Raw genomic sequence first — 20,977 nt, 5'->3', positions numbered from 1 at the left:
GGAAGTGGGAGGCTCTGTGGAGGCCCCGCTGCGGGGGAACCACCGGTTTGTCCCAGGGAACATTGATGGCGGGTTCCTGGGATGGCACAGGGCGGGCATTAGGAAGTTGGGAGACCTGTTCATTGAAGGGAGGTTTGCGAGCCTGGGTGAACTGGAGGAGAAGTTTGTTCAGGTACCTTCAGGTCAAGGCGTTTGCTAGGCGGCAGGTGGAGGGGTTCCCTTCGCTGCCCCCGCGGGGGGTAAGGGATAGGGTGCTTTCGGGGATGTGGGTCGGGGATGGGAAGGTGTCTGACATCTACCAGGTGATGCAGGAGGTGAAGGAGGCGTCGGTAGAGGAGCTGACGGCTAAGTGGGAAGTGGAGCTGGGGAGCAGATTGAGGAGGGGACATGGGCGGACGCCCTGGAGAGGGTGAATTCCTCCTCTTCATGTGCGAGGCTTAGCCTCATCCAGTTCAAGGTACTGCACATGGCTCATATGTCCGGGACGAGGATGAGCAAGTTTTTTGGGGGTGAGGACAAATGCATTAGGTGTTCGGGGAGCCCAACGAACCATGCCCATATGTTTTGGGCATGCCCGGCACTGGGGGAATTCTGGCAGGGGGTGGCGAGGACGGTGTCGAGGGTGGTAGGGTCCAGGGTCAAGCCAGGCTGGGGACTCGCGATATTTGGGGTTGGGGTGGAGCCAGGAGTGCAGGAGGCGAAAGAGGCCGATGTTTTGGCCTTTGCGTCCCTAGTAGCCCGGCGGAGGATCTTGCTGCAGTGGAAAGATGCGAGACCCCCGAGCGTGGAGACCTGGATCAATGACATGGCGGGATTTATTAAGCTGGAGAGGGTCAAATTCGCCCTGAGGGGGTCGGTACAAGGGTTCTTTAGGAGGTGGCAGCCTTTCCTCGACTTTCTGGCTCAACGATAAGGAACTAGGTCAGCAGCAGCAGCAACCCGGGGGGAGGGGTGGGCAGGGGGAGGGGGTTTCAAGGGGGTATTGTTTAAGTTAATTTACTTATTGTTAATTTATTTTGTTGTTTATTGGGTTTGGGGGGGTGGGGTGGGGGGGTTTGTTACATGTGTTGTTATGGGTGCCGGGGCGTGTTTATTATTGTTATTATTATTATTGTTCTGTTCTGTTCATACATATTTTTCAAAAAATTCCAATAAAAATTATTTATTTTTTTTAAAATGAATGTTTCAGAAACCAACCTAATAGTCTGCTGGTGGTGGCTCAGTGGTCAGCATTGCTGTCCGATTTCAGCTTCTGGCGGGGGAAGAGAGTGGTCACGGGTGGAGGAGCTCCTGGGGGGGAACCAAGTTGCGTCCCACTCCTTGCCGAGAACTTGCATCCAAGCGCGTAAATCCGTCCGTTTGGGCGCCCCCGCAACAAGAGAGTGGGGACGAAGAAGAACCCGGACACCAAAGCGCATTAAACTGGGAGATCTGGGCGGTTGGGAGCGGAGCGATCCCCCCCCCCCCCACGCACGGGAGGAGGACGCGGGGCAGGACGTGCCAGCAGCAAAGACCGACTTGACCCCCCTCCCTCTGGCGGCGACCACCACAAGGCAGGCGGCGGAACAAAGAGGGACTCTCGGCCCGACCAGAAGCCTCTCTCTTGATCCTGGGTGAGTGAGGGGAAACAGAAAAAAGAACTTCCCCTTTTTCAAAAAAAAACTTTTAAAGAGAAAGAATTTTTTCACTTTTAAAAAAAATAAAAATTTCTTGAAAGGAGTTTTGTAAAAAAAAAAGTGTTAAAGGAAAAAAGGGAGGGCAAAAGAAAAGGGGGGGGGGGGGAGAAGAAAAAAACAAGAAAGAGGAAAAAAAAAGGGAGGAAAGAAAATGCCAGAAGGGAGCCAAAGCAGAGGGGGAAAGGGCACAAAAAGCAGAGGGGGCACACAAAGCGACGGAACGGAAGGTTTGCCGCAACAAAAAGAACTCGACAACCAGGAGCATTTTCCCCATGGGCCAGGGGGGGACCGGGAACTGAAAGTCAGCCTTTGCTGAGGCGCTGAGGGAACATCAGCAGGAAACCAAGGCAGAGGCCAGAGCAGACATGGAAGCCACAGTGCAGGCAACAATGGCCAAGGCCCAGACGGAGGTGCATCTCGCTCAGGGCAGAGCAGAGGAGAAACTGGAAGCCCAAGAGGCGACTATTAAGGAGCTGGAAAAAGCCATCACTGACATGAGCGACCGGATCATGACCTGGAGAAGGAGGTGGCGAGACTGGGCACAACGCAGGGGAGCCTGAAGGAAAGAGTGCACGATCAGGAAAACCGCTCAAGAAGGCAAAATGTCAGGATAGTGGACCTACCAGAGGGGATCGAGGGTAGAAACCCCACGGCATATGTGGCCGAGATGCTGGGCAACTTAGTGGGGAGGAAAACATTCCCCAACCCACCAGAAATGGACAGAGCACACCGGGCGCTGCGCCGAAGCTCAAGGCAGGGGATCAACCGAGGGCAGTTATAGCTAAACTGCACCGGTACCAAGATAGGGAAACAATCCTGCACTGGGCCAGGAAAAACAGAACCTGCAAATGGGCAGGACACTTTATTCGAGTTTACAAGGACATTGGGGCAGACCTCGCCATGAGACAGGCTGAATTCAATAGAGTGAAAGCATCTCTTCACAAGAACGACGTGTGTTTTGGTATGCTGTACCCAGCGAAACTCTGTCACATACCAAGAAAACATACCAGTACTTCTTCACAGCCCCTGCCGAAGCAAACACGTTTTGTCGAGGAACACGGGCTGGAAAATCAACAGCTAGGGTAGAAATAAGGGGCCCCTGGCTAGGGGCAACAGTATGTCGACGGGAGGGTGAGGCAACACCAGGCCCCCCCGATCCACCCCCCGCTATGGCGAGCTCACCGTGAACAAAAAGCAAACCACTACCCGAGGGATCGCTTCAGGTGGGAGACCAGGCCCCAGCACGAGGGAACGAGAGCAGCGGAGAAGGGAGAGCAAGCGAGAGGAATGCAGGGTTGGATGAGGGAAAGAGTGGGCAGAAAACCGCAGAGGCCGGGCAAGGGAGAAGCGAGACAGTAACTGTCGAGAGGGGGGCCACCGCACTCGAGGGAAAGCTAGCGCCGGGGACATGCAACAAAGCAGGGCCGCAGCGCCCCCCCAACCCGGGGGGGGGGGGGGGGGGGGCACAGGCCGGGGGGGAGCACTCAACAGAGGCAGGAGAGCAAACTGGGATAAGAACAGGGGAGTGGGAAAAAAGAGGGGTACACGGGAGAGGGGAGAAAAATGGGGAGACACAGGGAGGGAGGGACTGGGGGTGGGGGACGCAGGGAAGGAGGGACAAACAAGGCTAGAAAGGGAAGACCAATAGAGCTATGAAGTGGCAAGACCAAGGGCTCGGAACAAGGAATCGCTGCAAGCATCCACCCAGTACAGTCTCTGGGTGAAGGGAGACTCGAGAATGCAGAGAAATATCCTCGTGGTGGACGCACAGTGGGCGGCCATGTCGGGTGCCCCTGGACAAAGGGAAACCCCAGAGGGCAGGGACCCGACCGCATGGAGAGAGCAGTGACAGCGGCCATCCTGGACGGCCCCCTAACAAAGGGAAACCCCGAAGGGCAGGGCGCGTCCACCAGGTAAGTATGGTTAATCCCACAGGAGCGAGGGGACAGAAGCCTCCCCACCAGGATAGTCACCTGGAACGCAAGGGGACTCAACGGCCCAGTGAAAAGATCCAGAGTGCTCACCCAGCTAAGAAATATGAAGGCCGGCATAGTCTTCCTCCAAGAAACACACCTGAGAGAGCAGGACCAACTGCAGGTAAGAAAGGGCTGGGTGGGACAAACCTACCATCCCTGCTATGGGACGAGGGCCAGGGGTTGGCAATACAGATCAGCAAGAGGACAATGTTTAGGGCGACAAAGATGGTTATGGACGCAGGGGGATGGGCCATCATGGTCAGCGAGGCCCTGGATGGGGCACCAGTAGTACTAGTTAATGTGTACGTGCCCAACTGGGACGACACGAGGTTCATCAAAAAGACCATGGCAGAATTCCCTGACATAGCGATGGGGGGGATCCAACAACTGACAGATCAAGCCCCAAAATGGGGAAAACCTCAAGCATGGCAAGGGAACTCTGTCACTTTATGGAGCAGATGGGAGTGGTGGACCCCTGGAGGTTCACCCACCCTTGGAGAAGGAATTCACCTTTTTCTCCCCAGTACACAACGTATACACCAGAATTGACTTCTTTGTGGTGGGGAAAACGGTGCTTCTGGTGATAGACAAAGTGGAATACTCCTCAATTGTGATATTCCGACCACGCTCCACACTACATAGACGTGAGGCTAGAGATGGGCAGGGCCCAACGCCCCACATGGAGGTTGGACATTGCCCTACTAGCTGACAATGCCTTCAACAAAAAGATTTCACGGGCCATAGCAGAGTACACGGAGAACAACCAGAACGGGGAGGTCTCACCCTCCACGTTCTGGGAAGCACTAAAGACCGCACTAAGAGAGAAAATCATCGCTTTCAAAGCGCGAAGAGATAGGGAGGAAAGGGCGGCTAGGCAGCAGCTGGTCAACTCCATATTGGAAGTAGACCGTAAATACTCCGAGGCCTCAACCATAGAGCTCCTGGCGGAGAGGAAAGAGCTACAAAGGAACTTTGATCTGCTCTCCACCAGGAAAGCAGTGCACCAACTCCGTCAGGCACGTGGGATCCTATACGAACACGGAGACAAAGCCAGCTGCCTGTTGGCATACCAGCTGAGAAAGCAGGCAGCCACCAGAGAAATTGTACAAATCAGGGACACCAGAAGCACATTAGAAACAGAACCAGAAAAGATCAACAAAACCTTCAAGGCCTTCTACCAAGGGCTGTACACCTCAGAGCCCCCAATGGGGGAGTACGGGATGAAACGGTTCCTTGATGGACTGGACATACTAGTCGTGGGAGAGGGCAGAAAACAGGGCTTGGAAGCACCACTAGCACTGGGAGAGATCATGGACAGCATTAGCTCCATGCAGGCAGGGAAGGCACCAGGACCGGACGGATTCCCGGCGGACGTCTACAAAAAATTTGCAACAGAACTGGCCCCGCACCTGCGGGAGATGCTCACAGACTCGCGAGCTAGGGGCACACTGCCACCCACGCTAGCACAGGCCTCAATCTCGCTGATACCTAAGAAAGACAAAGAGCCAACGGAATGTGGGTCATACAGACCCATCTCACTGCTGAACGCAGGTGACAAAATACTGGCCAAAATACTAGTCAAAAGGCTAGAAGACTGCATACCAGAGGTGGTCGCAAAGGACCAGATGGGCTTTGTCAAAGGTAGACAGCTTACCTCGAACATAAGGCGCCTGCTGAATGCGATAATGGCCCCCTCCGGGGAGAGAATACCAGAGGTGAGCGTTTCCCTAGACACAGAAAAGGCCTTCGACAGGGTCGAGTGGAAATACCTCAGAGGTACTGAAGCGGTTCGGACTTGGAACAGGGTTCACCTCCTGGGTAAAACTCCTATACAATGCTCCCATGGTGAGTGTAGGGACCACCAACAGCAACTCCCGTTACTTCCAACTTCACAGGGCACCAGACAAGGATGCCCACTGTCCCCGCTGCTGTTCGCTCTAGCGATCGAGACACTAGCAATTGCGCTCAGAGCAGCAAAAAGCTGGAGGGGGGGGATCCGAAGAGGCGGCACAGCACAGCATCTCACTCTATGCAGATGACCTACTCCTCTACATGTCAGACCCACAAAGCAGCATGGACGGAATCATCGCACTCCTGAAAGAGTTTGGCGCCTTCATGAGCAAAAGCAAGATCTTCCCTGTGCACCCACAAGTAGAACATAGAACATAGAAGATATAGTGCAGAAGGAGGCCATTCGGCCCATCGAGTCTGCACTGACCCACTTCAGCCCTCACTTCCACCCCATCCCTGTTACCCAATAACCCCATCTAACCTTTTTGGTCACTAAGGGCAGTTTATGATGGCCAATCCACCTAACCTGCACTTCTTTGGACTGTGGGAGGAAACCGGAGCACCCGGAGGAAACCCACGCACACACGGGGAGAACGTGCAGACTCCGCACAGACAGTGACCGGGCCCCTCGCCACAGCGGCACTCCCATCCCCACCCGAAAAACACTCCAGCAGCCCGGTAGTGATAGCCACCCTCCAGTCCTGGAACCAACTACAGCAGCATTCGGCCTGACCAAAATGTCGGCCAAAGCTCCCATCTGCAACAACCATGGGTTCACACCAGAGCTGACTGACGCCAACTTCAAAAAGTGGGGACAGGACGGAAGGACACTGACAGTCAGGGATCTATACACAGACGGTGGGATCGCAACACTGGATGAACTGACAGAGAAATTCCAGCTAGCCAGGGGGAATGAGCTAAGGTACCTGCAACTCAAAAAACTTCCTACGAAAGGAGACAAGTACGTACCCACAACCGCTATGACAGACATTACTGAAAGAGTTACTGGACGCAAGCATCCTAGATAAAAGGGAACTGTAGCGACATGTATGACCGACTGGTAGAAAGGGCCGACATTGCACTGGATGCGACAAGAAAGAAATGGGAGGAAGACCTGGGGATTGAAATAGGGTGGGGACTCTGGAGCGAAGCACTGCATAGGGTCAACTCCACCTCTACGTGCGCAACTAAAAGTGGTAGATAGAGCCCACTTAACAAGAGCACGTACGAGTAGGTTCTTCCTGGAGGTGGAGGATAGATGTGAACGGTGCCAAGGAGGCCCGGCCAACCACGCCCACATGTTCTGGTCTTGCCCCAGACTTGCGGGGTACTGGACAGCCTTCTTTGAGGCAATGCCCAAAGTGGTGGGGATGAGGGTGGAGCCATGCCCGAAAGTGGCGGTCTTTGGGGTATCAAACCAGTCAGATCTCTTCCTGGGGAGGAGGGCTGACGCCCTTGCCTCCCTGATCGCCTGCCGTAGAACCCTGTTCGGCTGGCGGTCAGCACCACCACCCAAAGCTGCAGACTGGCTGTCCGACCTCTTAGAATCTCTCCAAATGGAGAAAATTAAATTCCCCATCTGAGGGTCAGGCGACGGCTTCCACAGAACGTGGGAGCCGTTCACCCAATTGTTCCGGGACCTGTTTGTGGCCAACGAACAAGGAGAAGAATAGCCAGGTAGCCAAGAATCAGGGGAAAGTAGCCAAAGCATGAAAGGGAGAGATAGACCGGGAAGGGGGGGGGGGGAACGACAGCTAAACCCAAGAGGAAAGAAAGACGAACCACAGGAGGGGGGGGGGGGGGGGGGGGGGGGGGCAGAAGGCGGGGGGTGGAAAGAGTGAAGAGACAGGGAATAGAGGAGAACAGGGAGGTGGGGGAGGGGCTGGGGAATGATAGCCGGAAGGAGGGCACGGGAAACGATAACAAACTTGGCATCTACATTCTACAGGAACAGAGAGCAAGGAGAATCCAGGCGAAAGACAGGACGAACGGCTGAAGCGGAGGTGAACACGAGACGACAACGGCAGCGAAATCCGTCCGGGAGAAGCAACACCAGACCCATTCGAGTATTGCCCTCTGTAATTGTTTCTCTGGCACCCAAATGTATATCTACCTTCGCAGTCTCCCCACCCACAAACAGATGCCTTCTTATGTGTTGTAAATAATATTGCCAATTGTGCAGAGTTGCTGCTGTTGAGCTGGTGCATAATACCTTACCAGTTATTTTATTTTATATTTCTTTTTTATTTTTACTTTTTATTTTCTTGGTATGTTTGTGTGTGCCCTTTTCTATATATATATATTCTATATATATCTTATTCTGTGTATATAATGGTAAATATACTTTGTTCAAAAACCCAATAAAAAACATTCATTAAAAATAGCATTGCTGTCTCACGGAGCCAAGGACCTGGATTGCCCCTTAATTGGAAAAAAAAAGAATTGGGTACACTAAATTTATTTTTAAAAATAGTAGTCTTCTGGCACTCGCAGACTAGATTCGCACAAGGAATGACGACTTGGAAGAGACTCCAGAGCCATATATCGAGGCCTAAAAATTAAAAAACGAAAGCCTAATCTAATGAACCCATGTCCTCTTCAAAAAATTGACTTAGAGCCATTTTGTGCAGCCTCAGAAAATCTTTGCTCTGCTGCTCTTCAACATCTGCCAGCAATCAACGGTTTCTGTCCAATTCCAGAAGCTATTTTGACACATGCTTAACATAGCATTCTTTCAGAGTCACTGGCTAAAAGACAAAAGGGAATGAATCATCTCGGGCCAGTCAGCAGCACTTATTCACTGTTTAAAACTGGGGTCCGGACAGATGCATGAACATAACACATACCCAACAGTGCACAGTGCAAATAAAGTTTTTCTACACCTGGCTTTTAGTTATCAGCATAATTCCAAATCACACCAACATACTGTCAGGCTGTGACCAGTAAACGGACTCAGGAATTGTAACTGTTCCAGTACACATGGCAAAGTCAAATTCCCAAATCTCCAGGGATGCAAAATGGGGCACAGTGCAGGACACACACCTTCACAAAGAATCATGTCTGAATCAGTGAGGTTGATACCAGAAAGACATCTTTGGAGGACCACTGCTCTCCAAGGTGAAAAATTCTCAAAGCGAGGATGAGAGTGGATGAAGCCCAAAGGACCTGAAAGGTTTCTTGTGAACTGGAACCCATGGACTTCCGGCTGTGTTCACTACATTGGTGTCTTTTCCTAACCACTCTCCCATGATGGTAAATGCCTCAAAACAGCCCCCTGCCTATCACAACTCACTTTGTCCTTGGGATGGGTTCCTCGGGGGCCCCTTGACCGCAATTTCCCACAACAACTAGAGCAAGACTTCCATCCACTTCAGGAGGAAGAAAAGTGTGTCAGACGTACTGGGGAAGGTGAAGATTGGAGAAACATTCTAAAGGGCAGATTTCCATAATCAAAATGTCAAAATTTTGCCTTAAGGTGGAAACCTTTCAACCCTAGTTAAGCCCCACCCCCGCCACCACTCCCAGCTTGCCGCCACCTTCTCCACTATCCCTGGTTCTAACCCATCCACACTCTTTTCTCTTCCCCCCCCCACCCCACCCCCATTTCCTCTATATGTGGTTGTAACTCACTTTCTCGCCATCCCTCTCCTCTCCTTTATCCCTATTTTTCTTTCTTTTTAAAAATAAATTTAGGTACCCAATTATTTTTTTTCCAATTAAGGGGCAATTTAGAGTGGCCAATTCACCTACCCTGCACATCTTTTGTGTTGTGAGGGTGAGACACACGCAGACATGGGGAGAATGTGCAAACCCCACACAGACAGTTACCCGGGGGTGGGATCGAAACCGGGTCCTCAGTGCCGTAGGCAGCAGCGCTAACCATTGCCCCACCGTGCCACCCTCCCCTCCTCCCCTATAACCTGCCACGTCCCCACCCTCTTCCCCTATATGTAGTTCTCTAACCCTTATGCCCGGCTCTCTAACCCCAACTCCACCGGTTCCTGGATTTCTAACCCCATCCGCTGCTATACCTGGCTCTCTACTGCCCTCTGCCCACAGATCTCCCCGTCTCCAACCCGCAAACTCACTCTCCAATCCCAGTTCTTCACCAACCCCCCACTCCCCTATGTTCCTAGCTCTCCAGTCCCTCCCCAAATCTACCCAGCTCTCTGTCCATCCTCCTCAACATATAGTCAGCTCTCTGGCACACATTCTACATCTCCCAAAAGTTCCAAGGCTTTAAATTTAACCCTAATTTCATCATTGAAACTGGACAGCTAGGGGAAAAAAAACACAGCACCGCCCTGGGTCCCTGTCTGTGCAGAGTCTGCACATCCTCCCCGTGTGTGCGTGGGTTTCCTCCGGGTGCTCTGGTTTCCTCCCACAGTCCAAAGATGTGCAGGTTAGGTTGATTGGGCCCTGATAAATTGCCCTTAGTGTCCAAAATTGCCCTTAGTGTTGGGTGGGGTTACTGGGTTATGGGGATAGCGTGGAGGTGTTGACCTTGGGTGGGGTGCTCTTTCCAAGGGCCGGTGCAGACTCGATGGGCCGAATGGCCTCCTTCTGCACTGTAAATTCTATGATAAATTATATGAAACGCAGAGAAAGCAATATGATGCCAGAAGAGCTGTCCTGTTGCATCTCCTTCACACCACCACCTCCCCAACTCAGAGAGTTGAAGGGATGCTCTGCTTTACAGATGCACAAAGACTAGCAGTCATGATGGAATAAATCATCAGACTTCACGCAAACCACGAAGCTGAATATTTGCATTCTGCACCATTGACTCGAAGGTTACTCGTTTCTTTTTATAAACTGTACTACACTTGGAATCAATTCTGCATACAAATAATTCACTCCAAACTTTTCCTAAAGATTCTCATAATTATATCCCACCTTGAATGTTTCTCTTTTCTTTTAATTGTTTCCATTATGTCAACATTTGGCTGTTGAGTAGAAAGAGCTCAAGGAACCAGGGACAGGAACGGTCCAGGGTTCCTTCTTCTCCAACCTCTCTGCCCCTCGTGCTGAGAAGGTTAAGATCACAAGGTCTTATTTTCACCACTTCAAATACTGTTGGAATTAGATTTTTAATGCACCCGATAGCTTGCCTGAAGACATTTTTTCACATTCTTTATTCAGTAGACTCTTCAACTCGCAATGGAAATTAAGGCTTCACATACCTGAGAGATTGTGCAGAAATCCTTGGGTTAAGTAGAAGATCCCAGATGATGATTCAAAAGACTCACCGATGTGAAACAGCAAATAGCCAGCATTTGTTACCCATCCCTAACTACCTCGAGAAGGTGGTGCTGTCCATGTGGTGTAGGTACACCCACACTGCTGTTAGGAAGGGAGGTCCAGGATTTTGACCCAGTGACAGCGAAGGAATGACGTATGGTTAGTTACTTGTGCTTCATGTAATTTAGTCTGCCATTCGCTGCTTATGACGTGGTTTTCTTTACTTCGATGAGACCAAATGCAGCTTTACTGATTGTGTTGCTGAACACCTCTGTGTGATCCTGAGCTTTGCTTACCATTTTGATTTTCTGTCTCACTCCCATTCTGACATTCCTATCCTTAATCTTCTACACTTTCTCCAAAGAAGCTCAGCAGAACGTTGAGAAACTGCATCTCATTACTCGTTAAAATAGTTTACAACCCCTTGTGATTAACACGGATTTCAATAGCTTCAGATCATAACTATTAAGGTGTTGTCCTTGATTATAATTACATAAATCTGGGATCAACACCTATATCAGTAATGGTGACATTGAAACCGCTGGATTGTCGTAAAAATCCATCTAATTCACTAATGTCCTTTCGAGATGGAAATCTGCCTTCCTTACCTGGAGTCATATGTAGGCCAGACCAGGTAAGGTTGGCTGATTTTCTTCCCGAACAGACATTAGTGAACCAGATGGGTTTTTTACAATGATCAAGTCGTTTAATGATCAATATTATTTTGTTTAAAAAAAATAATTTATCCAATTAAGAGGCAATTTAGCATGGCCAATCCACCTACCCTGCACATCTTTGGATTGTGGGGGTGGGACCCACACAGACACGAGGAGAATGTGCAAACTCCACAAGGACAGTGACACGGGGCTGAGATCGAACCTTGATCCTCGGTGTTGTGAAACAGCAGTGCTAACCACTATACCACTGTGCCATCCCTCTGATAAACATCATTGATGTTCGCTTCTTATTCCAAATTTAATGAACTGAATTTACATTCCCTGGCTGGTGAGATGGGATTTGAACTCCTATCTCTGGATCATGTGTCTATACTTCTGGATTATTGGTCCAAAGAAAGAACCGCTATACTATTGTACTCAGTACATTCCCCAACACTCAATCTGATCAGCCATATCTCAGCTGCAGCACTCTCATCTGAGTCAGAAGGTGGTGGAGTTCCTTGTCATAATCTAAGCCACCACTCTGAGCAAATTGTTGTCATTTGACATTAAACAGAGATGCTGGCCACTCTCTCAATTGCACGTAAAAGATTGCACAACGCTACCGCTACTTCGATGAGCAAGGGAGCCTTCTGCTTGGTGTCCTGGTCAATACTCATCCCTCAACAACAACCAAGAATAACTTTTTGAACATTATCATGTTGCTGTGAGAGCTTGCTGTGTACTATTTCATAACACTTCCAGTATTTAATAAGCAATATCGCAATGCCAGCAGGGGTAGCATAATGGTTAGCACAGTTGCTTCGCAGCGTCAGGGTCACAGGTTCGATTCCTGGCTTGGGTCACTGTCTGTGTCTGCACGTTCTCTCTGTGTCTGCGTGGGTTTCCTTCGGGTGCTCCAGTTTCCTCCCACAATCCAAAGATGTGCGGGTTAGGTGGATTGGCCATGATAAATTGCCCTTAGTGTCCAAAAAAGGTTAAGTGGGGGTTACTGGGTTAGGGTAGATACGTAGGCTTGAGTGGGGTGCTCTTTGTAAGGGCCAGACTTGATGGGCTGAATGACATCCTTCTGCACTGTAAATTCTATGAAATTAACTGAATAAGCATCTTCTTAAAATATATCCTCAACACCAATTCTGAAATGTCGAATTTTTCGTCAAGGTATACGAGGTAAGCTAAAAATTAAACAACGTTGATCACATAATATCTCAATTTAGCAATCAATAGGTGCTGGTATATATGGAAATATATAAGGGACACAAAAGGAGGAAATCTGGGAGTTCTTAGCTGCAGCGCAATGAAATTCTTTTTTCTAGCAGAATGGTTGCAGGTTGCATTTACAGTCAGACATTTCCTCGGTTTCCATGGCAATCGAGTGGGAATGATTCTCTTTCGACATTAAGAGCTATCTGCTCTACTTCAGCAGATAAGCAGAATTATGCCCCAGCACAAATTTGTAGCCAGCCCTCATATTTGTTCTGCACTGTTTGAACAAACAGGAGCGAGTACAAAGAGAGACAGAGGAGATGATGAAGCAGAAAAATGGTGTGTATGACAGATGCCAGGTTGATTATACAAATGAGACCCAGGCTGAACACCAAAGAAAAAGATCAGAAGGGAGGCAAAAGAATATGACAAGCGAAAACAAAGAATAAATAAAAACTGAAAACCGAAGTAAAAATTAATCCAAACACCTTCTTCAGCAATATAAATAGTTGGGGGGGGAGGGGGGGGTTATCGGAGGTGGTACAGTATTGCTAGCTAACCAAAAAAGGGATTTGTGCATCGAGGCTGAGGTACTAAAAAAATACTTTGCATTTGTCTTTACCGATGAACAAGATGCTGTAAAAAAAAGTATAGGTAGCTGAGACAGTGAATAAAGAGATATTAGAGATGTTGACTGTACTTATTAAGTCAGCAGAATTGGATCAGATCCATTCGAGACTTGATAAAGGTGTTCAAAATCAATAAGAATAGATGGGGAGAAACTGTCCCCATTAGCAAAAGCATCAAGAATCAGACAACACGGAGTTAAGGTGACTGGCAAGGGCAACATTGGCAAGAGGAAAAACCTTTTTACACAGCGGGTTGTTAGGATCTGGCATGCAATGCCTGGACAGCATGGTGGAGGTAGAATCAATCCTGGTTTTCAAAAAAGAATTGGCTGATTATCTGAAGGGTAAAGGGCAGGGGAGTAGGGCTAGGCGAACAGTTCTTGCAGAGAGCCAGAACAAACAGTGAGTAGAATGGATGCCTTCTGTGCTGTGACCATTCTATGATTCTACATGTGGTAACATTAAATCCGACATCATGTCATTTGACCTGCAATTTAAGCATGCAGACTTTCTCCTAATGATCTAGAACCATTAATATGGAGACAGCATAGATCCTGTGGATATACAATACCTGCTAACCTCTGAACTTTTTTGCGCTGGTCCCTTCGAACAGGAGACTCTAGTTTTATTTTATTACTGAGCAGTGTAGGGTGAGGCGTCAGGCCAATGATGTCAGACACCAAGGTTGAAGAAGAGGGACAAGGAAAGGGACATCAGAAAACAAGAATTTAATGATGCAAAACTTGGGTTATAAAATACCACCAGGGAAAAGGTACCGATGCTTTGAAAAAATTTAGTTGGGTAGGAGAATGCATTTGGCAACTTGATCTCACCACAGCAAGGACTCAGGGAGGAGTACAGCACATGGACAACTTGCTGGCAACATCGAAGGAACAAAAGGGGAAAAGTTCAGCAAAAGAAATTAGTCCAAAAAGAGTAATCAGTTTCCAGTGGTCAACATTTATTAATAATAATTATTATTATTATTAGTGTCACAAGTAGGCTTACATTAACACTGCAATGAAGTTACTGTGAAAATCCCTTCGTCGCCACACTACAGCGACTATTCGGGTACACAGAGGGAGAATTCAGAATGTTCAATTCACCGAACAGCACGTCTTTCGGGACTTGTGGGAGGAAAGTGGAGCACCTGGACGAAACCCACGCAGACACGGGGAGAACTTGCAGACTCCGCATAGTAAACCAAGCCGGGAATTGAACACGGGTCCCTGGCACTGTGAAGCAACAGTGCTAATCACCATGCCGCCTAAATTTACATCTAATAAAAAGCCACTTTTAAAAAATAAATTTAGAGTATCCAATTCTTTTATTTCAATTAGGGGGAATTTAGCATGGCCAATCTACCCATCCTGCACATCTTTGCGTTTTGTGATGGCGAGACTCATGCAGACACGGGGGTATGTGCAAGCTCCAGATGGACAGTGACCTGGGGCTGGGACCGAACCCGGGTCCTCAGCGCCGTAACCCGCTAACCTACTGCGCCACCATGTCACCCTAATAAAAAGCCACCTTGCGGGGTGCAAGGCCCAACTCTCCTTTATTGTTTGAGGGCAACTGTTCCAACAGGCAGAGACTCTCATTCACAAAGGGCTACTGTTGACCTCCCCAGCAAGACTACCTCCTATTTATCAATGATTAGTTACTCAATGGGACTACATGACTATTTTGTCAGAGAACTAAAATTAAGCAGCCCCGAATTGACAATCCACCACCTCACTCCAAGAGCCCTCATACAATTTTTATTCTTGTCTCTTTATTTACAATGCAAGTCATCTGCCCTAAGCTTGCTTCCTGCCAATCGAGTTTGCACACTTGTTTTGGGCATGGTGAGTGACTAATGTTTCTGTTTGAGCTAGTCATTGACTGAATTTTAGCAGACTAATTTTTTCATTTAATAAACAAGATCTACACATTCCATCTGAGTCCCAAAGCTACTCTTCAAAAAACACACAAGCTCCTGTGATCGCTGGGTGATTAAATGTACACAATAGTGCAATTCACGACCGGCACAGGTCAGGAAGGTGTCAGATTTGATTTTGGAGTGCACCGAGTTAACTGACCTCATGCAACAGTACCAGTGCTACACTAAATAACTGCAAACTTCTCAAAAATACAACTAAACTCAGCAGCATGATAGCAAGGATGAGGTGGGCAGGGTTGTTTTGGGATGAGATACATTTGCATTGATGTAGCGCCTTTAATGCAATAAACATCCCAAGGCACTTCACAGGATTATAGTTGGACAAAAATTGATACCAAGCCAATGGCATTAGGATCGGTGATTAAAAGGCTCTGCCAGCGAATCCTCAGGAATTTGGAGGGATTAAAAGAGGGAATTTCAGAGATTAGACCTAGACATTCGAATCCTGGCTATCAATCGTGGGATGAAGGGCGCGAGGAATGCACAAGGTCAGAGTTGGTAGAATACAGAGACCTCGGAGATTTCCTGAGTGAAGGGGGTTGGGAAGATGGGAAGGTGAGGCCAAAGAGTTATCACAGGCATAATGGGTGAACAGGACTTAGAGTGATTTAGGATATGGCCAGCAGATTTTTGGATGAGTTAATGCACATGGAGTGTTTGAGATGGGAGGTGTAGCCGAACCAGATTGCATGATGGGAAATACGGTTAAGTACTACAATAACAAGTGCACAATGATAGAAACGACAGATACCCAGACACAAGACCTACCATGGAAAGGTATTCAGCAAAAGGTAGCAACTTTGTAGCAAAAGGGGGAAGGAACGTTGGAGCTAGACAAGCACAGACATTTGCAGATCCTGAGCAAGAGGGTCATCTGACCTTTGTGGTTGCGAAGGGCTGTTAAGATGAGAAACTGCACAGGGAATATGAAACAGGTGCATCCTGTTTACCAGACCTTCAGGAAGAATGGCTGAGCTGCAGAAGGGTTTTATGCATGCATAATCGGACATTCTAGAAGACTGAAGAAATTGGATAAAGGTACAGGAAATCATGGCGTCAGGAGCCAAACCCTGGGAACAACCATCACAGAAGACGACCGCAAGTCAAGTACTCAGGAGACCCGTGAAGTACCCAGGAGAAGAGCCAGGCCAGCTGGTCTGCTGGGGTGATACTTGAGTTTGATTCAAGAGTTGAATAACGTTTATCAGTGTATTGAGTTAGAAGAGTCTGCGTGACATACATTGAGTTAGAGAGTCTGAATGACAAAATAATCTGAGTGACATTCATCGATTTTAATGTCTGTGTGCTTTATTAGTACAACTAAAGAGTCTTTAAGTGAATACCATTACTCTTGTATAGTTTGTGTGACATGTCACTTGTGAACGCTGAAGGATTAGAGGGGGCAACAGAAGCCGATAAAAAGAGCATTGAATACTTAAATCTAGAGGTAACAAAAGCATGGATGAAGCTTTCAGCAGCAGACAAGCTGAGAGGAGTACAGGCAAGTAATGTTATGTAGGTGAGGTTCTCTCTCAGCTGCACAGCAACTGTAAGTTCCCATGCCCACCGCACACAAGTACCCTTTGAGTTACTGGACCAGACTAAAAAATTGGAAGGGCCTGGGCACTTAAAACAAAAAGAATTAGAGGTAACATTGGTTAAAAGGTCAACAATGGAGTGAACAAAAAAGGTTGTGAACAGTCTGGTTCAGCTTAGACAATGAACAGTGGGAGGAGGGTGGAATAGGCAACTAAGAAACTAGGTTTGGATGGAGGCCAAGGTCAATGGCTTCAGTCTTCCTAATGTTGAATTGGAGGAAATTTCAACTTGTACATTACTGGATTTCGGATGAGCATATAGGCAGTGGAAGAATCAAGAAAGATGGTGGAGAGGTTGCGTTTGGTGTTGTCAGCTTACATATAGATACATTGTATTTTTTGATAATTGCCGGAGAGTTTAGGTGAGATGTAGGAGCGGGTCAAGTATAGACCTTGAGCAAACAAGAGACAACAATTTGGAGGGATAAGCAAAACCATCGTAGCAAACACTTTGACTTTGACTGGGTAGATAGAAATGATCCAGGAAGTACACTGTCACACAACTAGCTGAACAACAGAGCAGGGGCATTGGAGGATGAACTGCAGGGTTGTGAATGAGTTTATAGTTTGCGGCGAGAGAGTGTTAGAGGATAGGAGGCCACCAAGAGAGTTTTTGCTGGAATGGACATCTGTTGGGGATAGTGTTGGGCTCAACTGAGATGCCCTCTTCAGTTAAATGTCCTCCTAGATATTGATTCTGTAGGCTAGCCCATGGAAAACATCCACTCAGACAACATGCCAAAGGACTGCTGATGACTGCAGTTATATGCAAGCGACTTCAAAAGAGGACAGGAGTAAAATCAGAAGGGGCCGGAAGGAGAGTTTGGCTGCATTTTGCCCAGACAGGGACTCTGCCCAGTGCTGCCAGCTTACTCTCACTGCACGCAATGTCATTTTAAACTGCTTGCTGTTAACAAAAGAGGTGCCTCACTGGCTTAGTCAACACAGAAACATAGAGAGCAAAGAAAAATCCCAACTGAAGCGGAAACAGCGCAGCAAAAACTTTCTGACTAAAAATCTCCTGGGAAAACAAGCCACTCTGGATAAATCCGGACTCAAGTGCTTTAAGTACAATTATGAGCTGTGCCAAGGCACCAATTTGGTGGACTGGCGATGAAAAGTACCAAGAGTCTATTCTTAAAGTATTATTCCCATTTTCGCATTCTCCAGCAACACCCCGAGCCATGATGTACAGAGTGAAATATCAAGAAAATCACCAATAAAGTCTGCGTTAATTACACTCAATTGAGAAAGTAGCATCAAAGCTAAATGTGAGAACTAAATGTGAGCTGAAGGATCACGTCCCTGGAGCCAAGTCAGATCATAAAGGAAAGGGGAGTAGATTCATAATTTCAAAAGACACTGCCCAACGGTGTTCAGCTAGAACGAGAAAGCAAAATGTGCACAGGAAGAAGGTGTGGCCATTCAGCCCCTTGATCCCGTTCCATCATTCAACAAGATCACAGCTGATCTGTGCCTCAATTCCATCTACCTGCCTTGGTTATGCAATCCTTAATGCTTTCCCCCAGCAAAATCTATCAATCCCAATATTGTAATTTTCAATCGACCCCGAGCCTCACCACATTTTTGGAGAGGGTTACCAGACTACCACTCCCTTTGCATAAACAAGTGGTCCCTGATAGCATCTCTGGGTTTTACGGTTAAACACCCTTGCCCAAGATGAAGTAGCTTCTCTTCATCAATCCATGTCAATTATTTTAATTATCATAAGCATCCAAAGTCAACACATTTATCTCAATTAGATCATCCCTTCATTTTTTTTTAGATTCAAGGCAATACAAGCTAGTTCTCACAGCCCCAGTACTATTTTGGTGAAATAAGGTTCATGGATGGCAGAGATCAATACTTCAGCCCTGCTTTTACCTTAAATGTTGTGGCGTATGCCATTTCCTACAAAGTGGGCACTCAAGTGGCTTCCCTCTTTGCCTCCAATACTCTGAGTACCAGAGCGGGGAAAGAATGCGCTATGAGCAGGTGACTCTCTTCTCCCTCAGGCAGGGGAATGAAGTTGCAGCCAAACACACGTTTAGTTCAACCAGGTGGCCACAGATGTGATCCCATCAATCTAATGGTCAGCATGAAGACGTTCCACTGCTTGCCACCCCTGCCAGCTTAAGGGGATATATAATTCCCACATTTATAATACTGTGAATCTTTATATTCAAGACTAGACCCCCCATTCTAACCTATACAGCACGGAACCAAAGAGCACTGAAGGAGGCCATTCAGCCTCTTGTACCTTTGCCAGCTTCTAATCAATTAGACTGAGCCGAGAAGTTGATTTTAAGATTCAAAATCAGATACTCAAGCTAGCTGAAATATGTGAAACTGCAATTAGCCTTCTTTGCAAGACAACAAACCAGTGGTTTTGCACTTCTTTAGGACATTCTAACCTATACAGCATGGAACCAAAGAGCACTGAAGGAGGCCATTCAGCTTCTTGTACCTTTGCCAGCTTCTAATCAATTAGCCCCACCCACCCGCTCTTTTACTCAAGCCTTGCAACAGTACTGATCTGAACCATACTTTAATGCCCAGTCTTTACTGATCTTTGCCTCAAATGTTGTTAGTTGAACAAATGGTTTTGTTGACCTTTCAGCTACGAAAGCCCTGGAATACCCTCATGAACCTCTCTATCACTCTATCCTTCTTTGAAAGGCTCAATACATAATATTTAATCACTTGATCTAACATGACTTCACATGACAATGTTATTGTTTGCCTGCTAACTCTCTTGTGAAGCACCTAGGCCTGTTTTACAACATTAGAGTCACTATATGAATTTAAGCTGCCCGCTGCCGTCATTTGCAAAACTGCACAGATAAATGGTCTTGAAATTACAAATACCTGGATGAGGTTTCATTCAAAGAGTGCAACATTTTAATTAAAAGACCTGTCCTTTGCAACCGTATCTTGAGTGGGCAGCCACATACCCAGGTTTCTGAGCTGACTTTATCTGGGGTTCTGGAGCATTATAGATATGAACCGACTTGATACTTACTGGAAGAGCTCAATGGCGTGGAAGCAGAAACGGGAATGTGCAGCTCTGATTGGTTACTTTGGGTGCTGATGCTCTCATACGAATCCTGTCCTTCTGTCTGCCCTGCTGGTGAGGAAGCAATTTCTGCCAGCACCTCCAAGTCTTTCAAGATCACCTGGAATCATAAATTAATGTAGCCCTTAAGAAATTGACAAAATCGAACAGTGAAGTATATTCTAGCATTACTCAACAGTCCAGGATCATCTTGATCCAATTCGTCACTGGAAGAGGAAAATGGAGCAAGGAAACAAAGCACCACAGATCTATAACCATGATGAGAAATGCATTAGAGTAATATTCTAGGAAAGAGCACAAGTTGCACCAAGCATTTAAGTAGCACTTATCCATTATCCAACATGTGGATCGATAGCTTTCCTCCACCCACTTTGTACACTCTTCCTTTTCTGAGCACAGCAGCTCATGCGAGAGTACAATTCCATGGTACCAGGCTGAAAATTCAGATTGTGATCTGAACAGGCTAGGGATGGAATCTGCACCCTGCTGGTCTAAGTAGTCTAGTTACACATCCCCTTTACCAAATAAACCAATGGTAAAGCTCCCTGATGACAGACCTTGGGTTCCTGCAGTCAAAACAATTTCTCGATCAAGTGCTTCACCATAACCACATTCCAAGCTGGGTTTTATTTCAACACAAACTGCAGGTTAACAAAAGGTCCTTCACAGAAGTTGAGACATGGACAAATTCAAACATTACAAGAAACACATGGATAACCCTGACTATAACCCTGAAACATGTGAAAATCATTAGCTACAAGGGTCTCTGGAGTGAAACAATTGATATAATCAACATTCTTTTGTAAGTTCTGGAGGGGGAAAACCTGAGAAACAAAAGCTTGGGAGTGGGGGGAGGAAACAAAATTTAAAGGCATAAAATTAGTGACTTTTTGGCAACACCGATTCAACCAGATTGTTGTTTGGTGTTCCATGTGACCCTGCGATGAGCTTCTGACCACACTCCGACCATGCCATCATCATGACTGACTATTTCCAGCCATGTAGTACTGTCCAAATACAACACAATCCAATGCTAATTCCCTCACCCATTCCCTTGTCACTCAGACCTATTTATTCTCATGCACTCCGGGGTCACCAAAGTCCACTCTCCGTAAGCTTGAGGTCATTCAAAACTCTACTGCATGTGTCCTAACTTGCACAAAGT

At 47.3% G+C, this 20,977-nt stretch overlaps 1 protein-coding gene across 3 annotated transcripts in view; it reads right to left on the bottom strand.

Annotated features, from left to right (window-relative positions):
• Positions 1-20,977, bottom strand: part of vac14 (vac14 homolog (S. cerevisiae)) — a 413,902-nt gene that overhangs the window by 224,838 nt on the left and 168,087 nt on the right. For all 3 annotated transcript variants that reach the window (XR_005461858.1, XM_038807077.1, XM_038807078.1), the window contains exon 14: positions 19,759-19,912. Coding sequence is in view for 2 of the 3 variants with exons in the window: in XM_038807077.1 (XP_038663005.1) it covers positions 19,759-19,912 (154 nt within the window). In the remaining variant the exon portion in view is untranslated. The remainder of the gene's footprint in view (positions 1-19,758; positions 19,913-20,977) is intronic.

This window comes from Scyliorhinus canicula, chromosome 9 (assembly GCF_902713615.1).
Source record: "Scyliorhinus canicula chromosome 9, sScyCan1.1, whole genome shotgun sequence".
Classification (NCBI taxonomy): Eukaryota; Metazoa; Chordata; class Chondrichthyes; order Carcharhiniformes; family Scyliorhinidae; genus Scyliorhinus; species Scyliorhinus canicula.
This window is presented reverse-complemented; position numbering and strand designations above follow the sequence as displayed.